Below are 14536 nucleotides of genomic sequence, written 5' to 3' on the forward strand. Positions count from 1 at the left end.
TTTTTTTAGTAGTTTTCCTTGTTTAGAATCTAAGCCAAAAAACCATTAACAGTCATATTGGATATTGGCAATTTTGTTGATAAAAGAAGTCAATTGATTTGATTTTTTAATAAATGTGATGCACTTTTTATTTAATAGAGATTTTCAATTTTTTATTGAGCTAAGCTAAAATTAAATATAAAAAATTCAGGTAGAAATCCAACTGCGGCGTTGACGACTCCAGTACCTTTTAACTTACAATTTATTATACACCAAGGATTTAGAAGACGGTGTGGAAAGAAACAAATGATAATTTATGATACTCTAATTAAGTAATAAGAACAACCACAACAAAACTTGGAGATTTCTGGATTCACGCAGCACGCCACCAAACTCACCAACAAATTTTGGTAAATTCAGCAGCTGCACCTACACCATCATATTCAGCCAAAAAGATGCTAACCCTTGAACATTTTAGCCAAAAAGCAATACTAAAAAGAATGAAATCATACATGCACCAAAGTTCGGAGATAACAACCACAATGCCGCAAACCTCGAAAACAGTTCACTCCTTTTTTGATTTGGAAAGTGCTCTCTTCCTCTGCCCGAGCATATAATGGTACAAGTGAGGACTACCTGCAACAATATCAAGCCCTTCGAATAAGCATGAATGAGGCAAGTAATCAATCAAGCCGAGATGATGTGTTAAAATGAGGAATTGCTTAGTTCATACCTGGGACATAGATTCCAAGGGCAAGAATTGCAGCATAGAAGTAATCAAAGGAGAAATTCCACTTGTTTGGCATTCTAAAGCAATACTTCTCAGAAGCCTGTAGACACACCAGTTTTATGCAATGAACATACAATAATCATGTGCTTTTTAGTCTTATACCGGTTCTATTAGAATTAAATGCTAAACGGCGCAACATGAATTGACCATCAACAGGGAAACTCCACTTGATACATCTATAACTTTTGGATTGAATTAAATGATTGGGTGAAATTACCTTGATATATGGCAAGGCAAAGTAGATCAGACCAACTTCACTGCTGATGCCAGTTGGATACAAAACCAAGAATGTGCTATACCTGCTCGGAGAAAACGAATATTAGCAAAATGAACACCAAGGATTCGGTGACTTTGTTCAGGGTTTAACAAGAATAGAAGACATGCGTTATTTACCTAAGCCACAAATGCCATGAAGGTGCAAAACCAAAGGCCTCCTTCATGCCAAAGAATGAATAGCGAATAATCTGCAATTACAGGGAATTTATGTAAAATTAAAATCAGGATTACATCAGCGTCTATAAAAGAAATGCCCTTCGGCAGGAGGAACTCTTGGAGGACATATACCAGCATTTTTCATAATTTATGTACAGAGAAACATTAGCTCTGAGCAAAGGATCGCATAACAGTAGAAAAACAATAAGAACAGGCCTAAATACTAAGTTCTAAACTATGTTACCGGACTCGAACTGTATTGGATAAAGGCATATTCCATGTATTTGAAAGGTTTCTGAATGGTCACAGGTATATGTGTCCGATAGGGGTACTTAAAAAGGAAAATGATAGAGTAAGACTTTTAAACACAAGAAGGGCACAAACACAAATGCCTACGAATCGAACTATATTTGTATTTCTTGTTTCAGCAAAAGTAAAATCATGAATTAAGAATCAAGTTCCTGACCCCAGTTAGAAATAGCAGTCTCAAGTAATCAACTTTACCAAACAATATGCTCCAAACAATGATAATAAAAGAAGATTACATGTGGTAAAATTTTTTTTCCATATTATTATACTTTGCGAAATAAAATTAAGATCTCAAACCTAAAAAAAGCATGATCATTATCAACTAATGTATAATAACATCTTCATTGGTTTCAAGCCTAGATCATCAACGTATGGGCCTTTGCATTGATCAACTATCAAGAACGGATATCAGACAATGGATACAGCAATGGCAAGAAGAAAGAAAAAACATAAGATCAGCAAACGAGAAGGTCTATGTTTTAGGGGCTATAACAATATGGGAATTATGGAAGCATAGAAACGAGATCTGTTTTAATGGGAAAGCCCCTAATCCATATGGTGTAGTAGTACGCATTGCTAAGACTTGCTCTGAGGTCTCCCTGGCATGCCAGCAGATCAAGATCATTAAAGGAAATATGATGACTCATAGGAAGCCGGAGCCTCTCCTATCCTACATGTCTGAGATGCCATTTTAGGATTACTCATGAAGTGGGACCACAAAAAAATGGCTCGTGAAGCTGTTAAACTGGAGAAACACGCCGCGGTCACCCACACATAAAATTAACTGGCCGTGATCTTGTGTTTTTAAGCTTTTGAGATGTACCATAAAAAAGTCCATATCATCACTAATTACAACTCCTAATTTTAACCACAATTTTCTTTTTGGGGGGGGGGGGAACAGAATTAAGTTAAATTTACCTCTGTAATGGCCCAACTGATGACCAAAGAAGTAACAAGAATGTGAGTTCGAATCTGCGAATCACGATCATCATTTCAATTTTAACTAAAACTAAGAGAAAAAGAGAAAAGAAGAAGTATAGAACTATAGATTGTAACTTTTTTTGTTACCTCAGGAAAACTCCATAAAATTCCCCAAGTTAAATACAATCTTGATCCTATCTGCGGCAGAGTTGATGACACCGGTGACCTAACCAGACCTGCAAAAATTAACAAAATGAATTTCAAAATTCAAAACATTTAAAAAAAATAAAATTAGTGAATTATCTAAAAAATATCGTAAATTTGAAATGAAGAAGAAGAGGGCACTCCGCAATCACCTATTAAGCCATGAAGAATCTGTCAAGTAAAAGAGAAACAAATTTAATTAAATTTAACACAATGGGAAAGAAAATTTCAAATTACAGCAAATTTAAGACAGATTGGAGTGAGCAGAAGAAGAAAACCTCCATAACGGCAGCGGATTGAGCTAGAAGGAGAGGCTTTTCGACAGCATTATAGACATGTTCATGACCTGATTCTTTCAAAGCCTTTAACGCTAAAAACAGAACCTGAAACCTGCAAAGAAGAACAAAGGAGTTACACAACTAGACGTTCAAAATGGAAGATTATGAAAAAGAAAGTAGATCTGAGATGAGCGAGCTTGCCAGCCGATGAAGACGAGCCAATTATAGATGGAAAGGTAGAGCCGCCTGAGAACAGTCAAAGCCGACGCCATGGGAACCCAAAAGTAAAGGAAACGAAGATTATATTTGATTTGTGGGGAAAAAGGCTAGCTAGAGAGTAGAATAAATGAACAAGTTTATATGGAGTAATGGGAGGGACTGGGATGATGGGAAGCAAGCTGAAATCTCTATGACCTAGAGAGAGAAAATGGAGATGAACTGGGTTGTTTCAGAATGGGGCAATTGACCCAAAATAATGTCAACTTTCCATACAAATAATAATTATCATCAAGTAACCATTTTAAGGAAAATTTATAACATTAGTTGATGTAAAACGCATAAATTGCAAATCTTTAGATTTTAATTTTAATCCAAATTAAATTGGTTAGGTAAAATTTTGCTATTAGTCTAATACTATATATAAGTTACGGGTTTAGTCCATATTTCCAATTTGATCATTTTTAGTTTCTATATATTTTAAATTTTGTAATTTCAATCCTAACTCAAATGGTTATTGTTAAACCCATAATTAAAAATGACGATTTTTGTGAATATTATGTGAAAATCGCAAGTTGGCATGGTATTACACATACGATGATATCATGTTTGTCACCTAAGATTTCAAAAATAACAAATTTTAACTTAGTCAGCATTTGTTCACAAAATATAAGATTACCTTTGGAAATAGGATTATCGAATGTAAGATTACTCAACACAGTACTAGGTATCAACATTACTCTCTTTGGTTCCTTTGATTAGAATGCAAAATTTTATTATTTAATTGACATAATGTAAAATTAACAAAATTAAATTTTACTAAATTGTTCTTATTATAGACTTTGTTTTTTAACAAATTCAATTTCACATTAATTGAAGATATTGATATGAAATTTTCATAAATTTCTTTCATTAGACTCTAAAACTTTGTATGATCACTTTTGTTTCAAAAACTTAAATCTTATTATGCGAATACACTAAACTCAATTTCTTTTATTTTATTATTACATATAAGTTTATTTTAATTTACGTAAATTTTAAATTTGGTTAATATAATGTTCGTATCAAATATGATATTGATAATTTTATCTACTTTCTTAATGTATTTAAGTTAATATTATATTATATTAATTTTGAATATATTTACATAATATATAAAATATTATAAAAAAGGGATAAAATTTATTGAAATTATAAAAGAGATTACCCCATATTTTGTAATCTTAGCACTATTAGGAATGTAAGATTACTACCTCAAAGTAATATTTGTAAATAAACATAAGAATGATATGTCAAAATGTAATGTTACTCTCAAGAATGTAAGATAACTTGAATTAAATACCTGTAAATGAATTTGATTGATAATCACTTCTTGATTCAGAGTGTCATTTTAAATTTCAAAATAGAAATATTAAAATTAATCAAATTGAAATATAGACTAAATATGCCGTTTATACATGATACATTGACTAATGATAATATTTAATATTTAAATTTGTAATATATATTTATTGGAATCTAATTAACTAATTATATAAGTGATTTGATTTTATTAATAAAATAAAAATTTTACAAAACAATAGAAAAATAGTAAGTGAGGTTTGAGGAATATTTTCCTGAAAGGAGGAAACTTAAAATATTTTAAGCCCGTTGGTCCATTTTGAAATTCCCCGAATTAGCATTGGTCATTTAAGAAATGCAGTTGGAAGATTGGTGAGCTACTCAACTGCCAGCTTCCAATCCACCTGGAAATTTGCACCTATTAATATTACCAGAGACATTCATATTCATTTAATAATAGTCTCTAGAATAGTTCCCCTCTCTTGCAAAATTTGATTAAATTTTGGCTATTTTTCCGATTTGACCCCTAAAAAATAATATTTATAGAAATGAACCTAGTTCAAAAACATTCACTAAAATAATCTGAAATAAACAGTAAAATTGGGTTATGAGAATTAGTTGGCTGGCACAACTATTTTTTTATTAAAAAAATAAGTTTTAGGGTTTTGAATACTAGATGGCTGACACCCATTTATTTTTTTCAAAGAAAAATTTTGGGGTGCTATCACATTGATGATCCGCACCCTTTTATCTGATTAAAAAAATAATTTTTTTTGGGGGGTGTAGTCTTGGCTAGACACATCCATGGGCAAGGCGTTGACCCGACGACGACCCTTGAAATATGAGAGGGTTTGGGTAAAAATATAGGCCCGAAATATGGGCTTGGGAAAAAAAACGAGGCCCGTTTAAAAAATGGGCCGGGCTCGGGCTCAACTTTTTTGGCTCGGGCCCGGCCCGGCCCGGCCCGAATATAATAAATATATATTTTTTATTTTTATTTTTAAATTTAAAATACCTTTAAAATATTTTTTTTTATTTTTTTATTTTTAAAATATTTTTTTTGTGTTTATTAAAAATCGGGCAGGGCTTACTCTTTTTTTCCCGGGCCGGGCCTGGGCAAAATTTTAGGCCCATATTTTGGGCCGGGCCGGGCCCGGGCCTAAGAGTCGGGCAAAAAAAATTTTTCGGGCCCGGCCCATGGACAGCTCTAGTGCCGGCCAACAAATGGCCAAAATCACCCAACAAAAAAGATTGGGAATATTTCAACATAACCCCTCCTTATTTTCCATTATTTCCCAAGTTTAATTACATACTTTATATTTTAAAACAATATTGAACTACTTATCATGTTTTTTAATTATTATTGCATCACTCACATTATTATTAAATTTAAAAATTAATTTAAAATATATTGAACTACATATTTTATAAATATATTACTCGTTATTTTAAAATAAAAAACAATAATTTAACAATATTTATTTGATTTATTATAAAAGATGAAAATTATTAATGCAGATTCTAATTTTATCAAAACAACATATAATTTAATTGTGCATATTAAATTTAAATTAATTTTAAATTAACTACTTTTGATTTGAAAATTAACTAGTTTAGTATCAATTACTGTCCTTTTGATACTGTATTTAGCATTTTAATATATTTTCACAATTATAAAATTCAATATTAAAATTAATAAATAGTTTTAAAATACTTTCGTTTGAAGTTCTTAAATAATATATTAAAATAAGATAACTTTAATAACTTTTATCAAAACCACCTCCAAAAATTATCATTACATTCAAAAATAAATATAATTTTTAGGCTTAATTTATTATTTATACTTGAGTTTAACAACAATCAAGTTATATTTAACAAAATAAAAACAAAATTTTAAAAAATGAAAATTCAAATATGATGGGAAAATTCAATCATGAAAATTTTAAATTTTATAAAATATGTAGTTCAATATATTTTAAATTAATTTTAAATCTAATAATAATGTGAGTGATACAAAAATAATTAAAAAACATGATAAGTAGTTCAATATTGTTTTAAAATATAAAGTATGTAATTAAACTTGGGAAATAAAAAAGATGAAAAAATAAGGAGGGGTTATGTTGCAATATTTCTAACCTTTTTTGTTGAGTGATTTTGGCCATTTGTTGGCCGGAACCACACCCCAAAAAATTTATTTTTTAATCAGATAAAGGGGCGTCGGCCATCTAGTGTCCAAAATCTCAAAAATTATTTTTTAATAGAAAAAATAGTGGTGCCGGCCATCTATTTTCCATAACTCAAATTTACTGTTCATTTCAAGTAATTTGAGTGAATGTTTCTGAACTAGAGTCATCTTTATAAATATTAATTTTTTTTAGATTAGATGAGTAAAATAGCCTTAAATTTTCATTAAATTCCACCAACGTTAGGTTGTTACATATGATTTTATAGGCATTTTTAATTTAAAGTAGCAGATAATTTCTTTTGCAAATGATGCTATTTCAATGGCAGTAACCTACCAATTCTCTAACCCACCCACCGTACCTTCTTTGTCAAATATTATTATTTTTATTTTTATGTAAGCATTTAATTTGATTGTTTTTAGTTTTCATCCTTGCATTAATTAAGCTAAAATATTCATTAAAAACAAGTCGGGACTAAATTGGATACTCAAAGATTTTTTTAGAAAACACTAAAAATTTTTAAAGCTGCAGGGGTCACACGGTCGTGTGGCTAGGCCATGTGACTCGCACAGCCAAGAGACACACCCGTGTTTTAGACCGTGTGGACATTTGAAATAGGGACACACAGCCGTATCCCATCCCGTGTCCGTGCCTATGTAACTCCCTGACTTGGGCCACACGGCCAAGCCACACACCCGTGTGCTAGGCCATGTGAGCATTCTGACTTGCGCAATTTAAAAGATGGCCGTGTGTCACACACGGCTGAGTTACACACCCGTGTCTCAGCCTGTGTGGACGAAAATAGACCAATTTCCAAGCCACATTTCTCACCCAATTTGACATCAACCTAACCCAATATTTTTGCACATCAACAAGCCATAACAAGACATTCAAAACAAGCCAAAATCAAGTCTTAAACATGAAATATCACCACATACAACCAATATGCCCTTAGGCACCTCAAATAACAAATTAAAGGCATGTCAACCAAGTATCTCAACTTACCTAAATGACCAAATTCATATATGAATATTCAAGCCACATTTTACTTTCTTTCATTCTACCATATCAATCACACATCAAACATGATAAGGTCACTTATATACACATCAAAATATACCAAAAACAAGCCATATACATAGTTAATCTCAACAAAATATTTATATGCCATCATTGGCCAAAATAACATATACATGTCATTATAACCGAAATTAATTTACTGAAAGTACCAAAAGGACCGATGGATAGAGAGAAATAGCTCCGACTAGCTTCCAACTTGTACGAGCTTCCGAATTACTATAAAACATGGAAAATAACACAGAGTAAACATTTAAGCTTAGTAAGTTCGTATAACACAGAATTTAACTTACCATATATCCATAAAATAGGTAAGTAAACAAAGCATAACTCAACCAATTTGGCCAAAAGCCTAAACATATGATCACCGACATATTAGCCATGAAAATCACATATAAAATCCAACACACATGATTGAATTCATCAAATAATCATATTTCATGTATTTCATGTAAATACCAGTAATAGTTCATATCGAACTCATGTAATCTCGTAACAGAACTGTGCCTGTTGAACCATTTAGAATATCGTTGGATACAAGGGTAGTACACACGAAGTGTACTTAATTGTAATCCGTCAATTCATGTACATGTATGCTCATACGAGCTGTAAACGGGAAGCTCATATTAGCTGAATAACGGGAAGCTTATGCGAGCTGAATAACAGGAAGCTCATGTGAGCTGAGTATCGGGAAGCTCATAAGAGCTGAAATCGGTGACCTTAATGACATGTCATTTGTATCCTATGAATTCCTAAGGTTCAAACGAGGCACGGTAATTGTCGAATATACAACCGGTATTTATTCATGGCAATTATACAATTCACAAACAAATAGTTCAATTTAAAACATATAAATGTACAATTTAATTACACGAACTTACCTCAACAAGTGTACGTAGATACGAAGGTGACTAATCAGATATTTTCTCTTTGCCTCGATCTAACTCTGTATGAGGTCTGACAGGATCTATAAGAATGAATTTAACTTATTTCAATATAATTCTCATTCAATTTAATCCAACATGGAATTTTGGCAAAATTATCATTTTGACCTACACTTTTAATTCCTTTGTAATTTAGTCCCTAGGCTCGAAAAATGAAATTCATACAATTTAATCTTTAATCAAGCCTAGACGATTTTATACATATTAATAGCAGCTCATATATTTCACAAAATTCACAAATTTTGCCATAAATTTATTATCTTTTTAATTTAATCCATAATTGATAATTCAATCAAAATTCTCTTTACAAAAGTTGTTTATCTAACAATAGCCATTCATTTTCTATTATCAAACTTCAAATTTCAAGCATATTCATCAATGGAAAAACCCTAATACTTTGACAATTTTACAAATTAATCCCCGAGCTAGCTAGATTAAGCTACTACGATATCGGAAACATAGAAATCATAAAAAACAAGACAAAAATACATACCTAATTGAGCAAAATAAGCTTGTCCAAATTTAAGCTTCCATGGCTAGGTTTCTTTTTTTTTTATGGATAATGATGAGAATAGATTATTTTATTTTATTTATTATAACTTTAATCACTAATTTCCAAAATTACCCTTAATAATTTATTCAATTTCCAATGATGACTACTCATGCTTAACCACTAAGCAATTTAATGGCCTATTTACTATATAAGGACCTCCAATTTAAAATTATACAGCTATTTAATACCTTTAGCAATTAGAACACAACCTTTGCACTTTATTCAATTTAGTCCTTATTATCAAATTAGGCATGTAAACGGTAAAATTTCTTAACGAAAATTTTAAACTATATTCCTATCATATTGTAGACCATAAAATAATATTAAACTAAATTTTTTGAGTTTGGATTTGTGGTCCCGAAATCACTGTTTCGATTTCACTGAAATCGAACTGTTACACTATAGTATGAGACTAATATTAGAATTTGACCTAACAAATTTAACTATTACTATTTGGATCATACTAAAATTTCAAAGTTCAAAAAATACAAGACTAAAATTGATTAAATTAAAGTATATAGACTAATTCCATAATCTAGACATAATACAAAAACTAATAGCAAAAATTTATTTTTTTCTTGTAACAATATATATATTGATACAATGCCTAAACTACCTATAACCCTTTCTCAACCCTTATATAAGAGGATAAACACTCTCCATCGCGCTCAAACCCATGTCCTCCTTTACTGACAACAATACCAATGCTAATTCAGTTAACACTCAGTCAGCTTTCAGTAACAATATATAATAGGTAAAGATGATAGATCTATGTAATGTTTAAAATATTTAGATTTCAATTCACTTATTTAATATTTAAATATTTTTATTTTTATTTTGTGAGAAAAGAAAGGCAAAACCCTTACAAGCACATACTATAACAACCCATTTTTTAGAGGTGTCAGAAACAATAGTTTTGGGGCCACAAAATCGACGAGTGAATTTGTAAATATTATTATTTAATATTTATGAGTCAAATATAGTATTATAATAAATTTTGATTTGATAATTTATGTTATTTGAACAAATAATTAAGTTCAAGTGGTAAATCAATAAAGTCAAGTGGTTTTCGAAAATAAGGTTTTGGTTATGAAATGTTTATGGAGTGTTTTTAGGGTTATATTAAAATTTGGTTAAGAAATTTTATCGTTGGGTGTTGTGACACCAACTTTACGAAGCAAATTTTATAATAGGCATTTTTCAATCCAATAAGCTTTGAGTATAATGTTAAGAGAAGGAATGATTGTCATTATTAGGTTAAGTGTGAGATGTGTATATATATGAGAACCCACTTGAAAGGTGATTGAATGGCTAAGCTTGAAACCCTGCCTCGTACGCAGGGGGAGTGCAAATCCAAACCCATCGGGGTTAGGGCACACTCACACGACGAGGGCAGCACAAAATGTTCGTATCGGTTGGGCCCAAAGTGGGCCTATAGATATTTTAGCCCAACACGAAAGTTTCTTTTCCCAGCAAATATAGAAAATCTGATTTAAAAGGACATATATTCTGATTTTATTTGATTCCAATCAATTTGATTTGATTTTAATCAAATTGATTTAATTGCTCCTTTAATGCAGATTTTGTATCATTATTCATGGATATTTCCAAAATTCCTCCATATTGAATGCCTATAAAAGCCTAAGAATTCTTCATAAATTTTCAGACACACACTCTCTCACCGGACTGGTCGGGCCCAAAGTGGGCCTGCAGATATTTTAGCCCAACACGAAAATTTTTTCTTAGCAAATATACAAAATCTGATTTAAAAGGACATATATCATGATTTTATTTGATTCCAATCAATTAGATTTGATTTTAATCAAACTGATTTAATTACTCCTTTAATGCATATTTTGTATCCTTATTCATAGATATTTCCAAAATTCCTCCATATTGAATGCCTATAAAAGCCTAGGAATTCTTCAAAATCTTCAGACACACACCCTCTCACACTGAGTTTATTTTGCTCTCCAAAATTCTTATCTTTTCCTCTCCATATTTTCCAACGTTTCGGTGATAAAAGGCAAGGTTTGTTCATTGATCATTGCAAAGGTGCTACGACTTTGATCATCGTGTTGTTCTATCCTGGGAGACAGTCGACCAACGTTTCTCCAAGTACCGTAGGAGCGGCCAATCTGTCTTAAGGAAACTGTGTAAAACAAGCTTCAACATCTAGTAAAACTCGGTTCTTCTTTTCGATTTCTAGTCTTTATTATCTTATTTATTGGTTTTTCGTATTTGATATTTTAAAAATAAATTATTCAATTTATTTTATTTTGTATAAATATTTGTTTATTTATATTTATATATTTATTGGCTAACGTGTTTTGTCTAACAACCTTAAGACATATATTTATTATTTTGCAATTCTGTAATCTGAGACGAACGAGACACCAAGGCAAAAAAAATTATTTGAAAATAAAATTTAAAATTGAATAAAATTTATTTCGGGATCTATTCACGCCATTCAATGATTTTATTCCATTTTTTTATTTTGTTTCCAAACAGTATTAAAATTAAATAAAATTTTTTGAATTTAATCTCGCCATTCAACAGATTTTATTCCATTTTTAATTTTGTTTCCAAATGAGAATTTAAAATTAAATAAAACATGTTTTGAGATTTATTCCTGCCTTTTAACAAAATTTATTCGATTTTGATTTTGTTTCCAAACGAGAAATAGTTGAATAATTTGTTTTTGGATTTATTCCCGTCGTTTAACAGATTTTATTCGATTTTGATTTTGTTTCCAAACGAGAAATAATTGAATAATCTATTTTGAGATTTATTCCCACCGTTTAATAGATTTTATTTGATTTTATTTTCCTTCCAAATGACAAATAATTGAATAATCTGTTTCGGGATTTAGTCCTGTCATTTAATGATTTTATTCGATTTTGATTTTCTTTCTAAACGAGAAGATTTAATTAAATAATTATGTTTTGAGATTTATTCCTGCCGTTTAACAGATTTTATTTTGATTTTGTTTGCAAACAAGATTTAATTAAATAATTTTGTTTCAGGATTTAATCTTGTCTTCAACAGGATTGATTTTGATTTTGTTTCATAATTTTAATTATGTCGTTTAACAAATAAAAGGGAAACTTTTCTGTTTATGGTGGCTTTAAATTGTGAAAGCTTAAATTTTAACTTCAAATTTGTGACATCAAAGGAAAAGAAATTTATCAACGGTGAATTAAAAAGACAATATGAGAGTGCATGTCTAGGATTGGTTCTTTGAAAAACTTAGTATTTAAGAGTGCCGAGTGCACCACCTCTCTTTTAGGGCTATCTACCTGGTGCATTGTTTTATTGTATTTTTTATTAATCCGTATAAACTTTTGTTTCAAGTTTTTATTGGATTCTTTCCATCTAACAAAAGTTGATAATTTTTCTAATTCTGATTTGCTTCTTAACAGAAAATGGAAACTCTCACCAATTCAATCAATTCACAATCTGAAGCTTTGGTTCAAACGCAATCTTCGATTCAAAACTTAGTGTTGCCGGTGGCAGCTGCTGTAAGCCACAAAAAAAAACCTGTAAAATTCTCGGGACAATATTTCAAGACTTGGCAACAGAAAATGCTGTTTTATTTGACCATGTTAAACTTGACCAAAATTTTGAAAGATGACCTTCCTACTGTTAAAGAGGGCGAGGTAGATGAAGTTACCACTTTCACTATTGTTGCAGCTTGGAAACATTTTGATTTCCTGTGTCAAAACTACATCCTGAATGGATTGTCGAATGCACTGTACGAAGTGTATAGTGTCAAGAAAACAACTAAGGAATTATGGACATCATTAGACCATAAATACAAAATCGAAGATGCTGGAGCTAAAAAGTTTTTAGTTGCTAAATTCTTGAATTTTTTTAATGATTGATTCTAAACTAGTTGTGAATCAAGTGCAAGAACTTCAACTGATCATTCACGAAATTATTGCTGAAGGGATGATGATAAGTGAATCCTTTCAAATGGCAGCTATTATTGAGAAGTCGCCTTCTGCTTGGAATGACTTCAAGAATTACCTAAAGTAAAAAAGAAGGGAAACGTCAGTAAAATATTTAATAGTAAGACTTCGGATTGAATAAGACAATACAGGTACGGAAAAAAAGCTCAACAAAGCAACAAATGTCAATGATGTTAGGGCAAACGTCGTAGAAGTTAACGAGGTCAATGCTGTGGAAGAAATTTCCAAGGAAGTGTCTGATATGGACTTATGTGCCTAACATATGCAAGAACTATGAATAAGAATGTTTCTTCTAAAAGGGGAATGTTTGTGAGAAGGGAATATGTAATGTAATATCTGTAAAAGCAAAAACTATGAATAAGAATATTTCCTCTTCTTTGGTTTATATGCTTAAGTCATTAACTTTATGGCATGGTAGGTTCGAACATGTTAATTATGTTACTTTACGTAAATTAATTAATTTAGAGCACATTCCTTCATTTCACATTAATTTTAAACATAAATGTGAAACTTGTGTTGAGGAAAAAAATAACAAAGTCTTCATTTCAAACTATTGAAAGAAGCACAGAACCACTTGATCTAATACATAGTGATGTTTGTGACTTAAAGCTTGTTCAAACGAGAGGAGGGAATAAATATTTTATTACCTTTATTGATGATAGCATAAAATATTGTTATGGTGGTGAACAAATATGAAGCTATATAGAAATTTATTTTCTATAAGCAGGAAGCTAAAAACCAATTTAATAAAAAGATTAAGATGGTGAGAAGTGATCATGGTGGTGAATATGTTGAACCACTTGGTGAATACTGTGCAAAACATGGTATTATTCATGAAGTGACACCACCATACTCTCCTCAATCAAATAGAGTAGCCAAGTGGAAAAATCGGACTCTAAAGGAAAAGATGAACGCATTGCTAGGAAACTCTAAATTATTATAGAAATGTGAGGGGAAGCTTTTCTATCAACTAATTACTTTTAAAATAAGGTGCCCCATACAAGAAAATAGACAAGACACCATATGAGTTATGGAAATGTAGAAAACCACTTGAAAGTGTGGGGATGTCTTGCTAACATAATGTATATTGGTAAGTCGAGACAATTTTCCTTGTCGACATAATACCGTTAGACAACTGATCTCAAATGATGTTATCTCTATTAATTTTTTTAAAATCAAAAGATAACATTACGGATCCGCTAACTAAAATCTTAAATCGAGATCATCTTGATAAAACATTGAAAGGAATGAGACTAAAGCTCATGAAAATTAAAGGCGTTATGTGAAGGAAAACCCCACCTAGTTGACTGGAGATCCCAAGATCTAGGTTCAAAGGGA

At 30.9% G+C, this 14536-nt stretch overlaps 1 protein-coding gene across 1 annotated transcript; it reads right to left on the reverse strand.

Moving 5' to 3' along the window:
* Nucleotides 1-272: 272 nt before the first annotated feature.
* On the reverse strand, nucleotides 273-3360 carry LOC105804148 (very-long-chain (3R)-3-hydroxyacyl-CoA dehydratase PASTICCINO 2). Its single transcript, XM_012636641.2, has 9 exons — nucleotides 3115-3360; nucleotides 2914-3025; nucleotides 2788-2806; nucleotides 2579-2667; nucleotides 2429-2482; nucleotides 1163-1233; nucleotides 987-1068; nucleotides 713-809; nucleotides 273-615 (listed from the first exon to the last, which is right to left on the reverse strand). The coding sequence occupies exons 1-9, from the start codon at nucleotides 3183-3185 to the stop codon at nucleotides 545-547; spliced, it is 666 nt and encodes a 221-aa protein (XP_012492095.1). The 5' UTR covers nucleotides 3186-3360; the 3' UTR covers nucleotides 273-544.
* Between the last annotated feature and the right edge of the window lie 11176 nt (nucleotides 3361-14536).

This window comes from Gossypium raimondii, chromosome 11 (genome assembly GCF_025698545.1).
Source record: "Gossypium raimondii isolate GPD5lz chromosome 11, ASM2569854v1, whole genome shotgun sequence".
NCBI classification, from domain to species: domain Eukaryota; kingdom Viridiplantae; phylum Streptophyta; class Magnoliopsida; order Malvales; family Malvaceae; genus Gossypium; species Gossypium raimondii.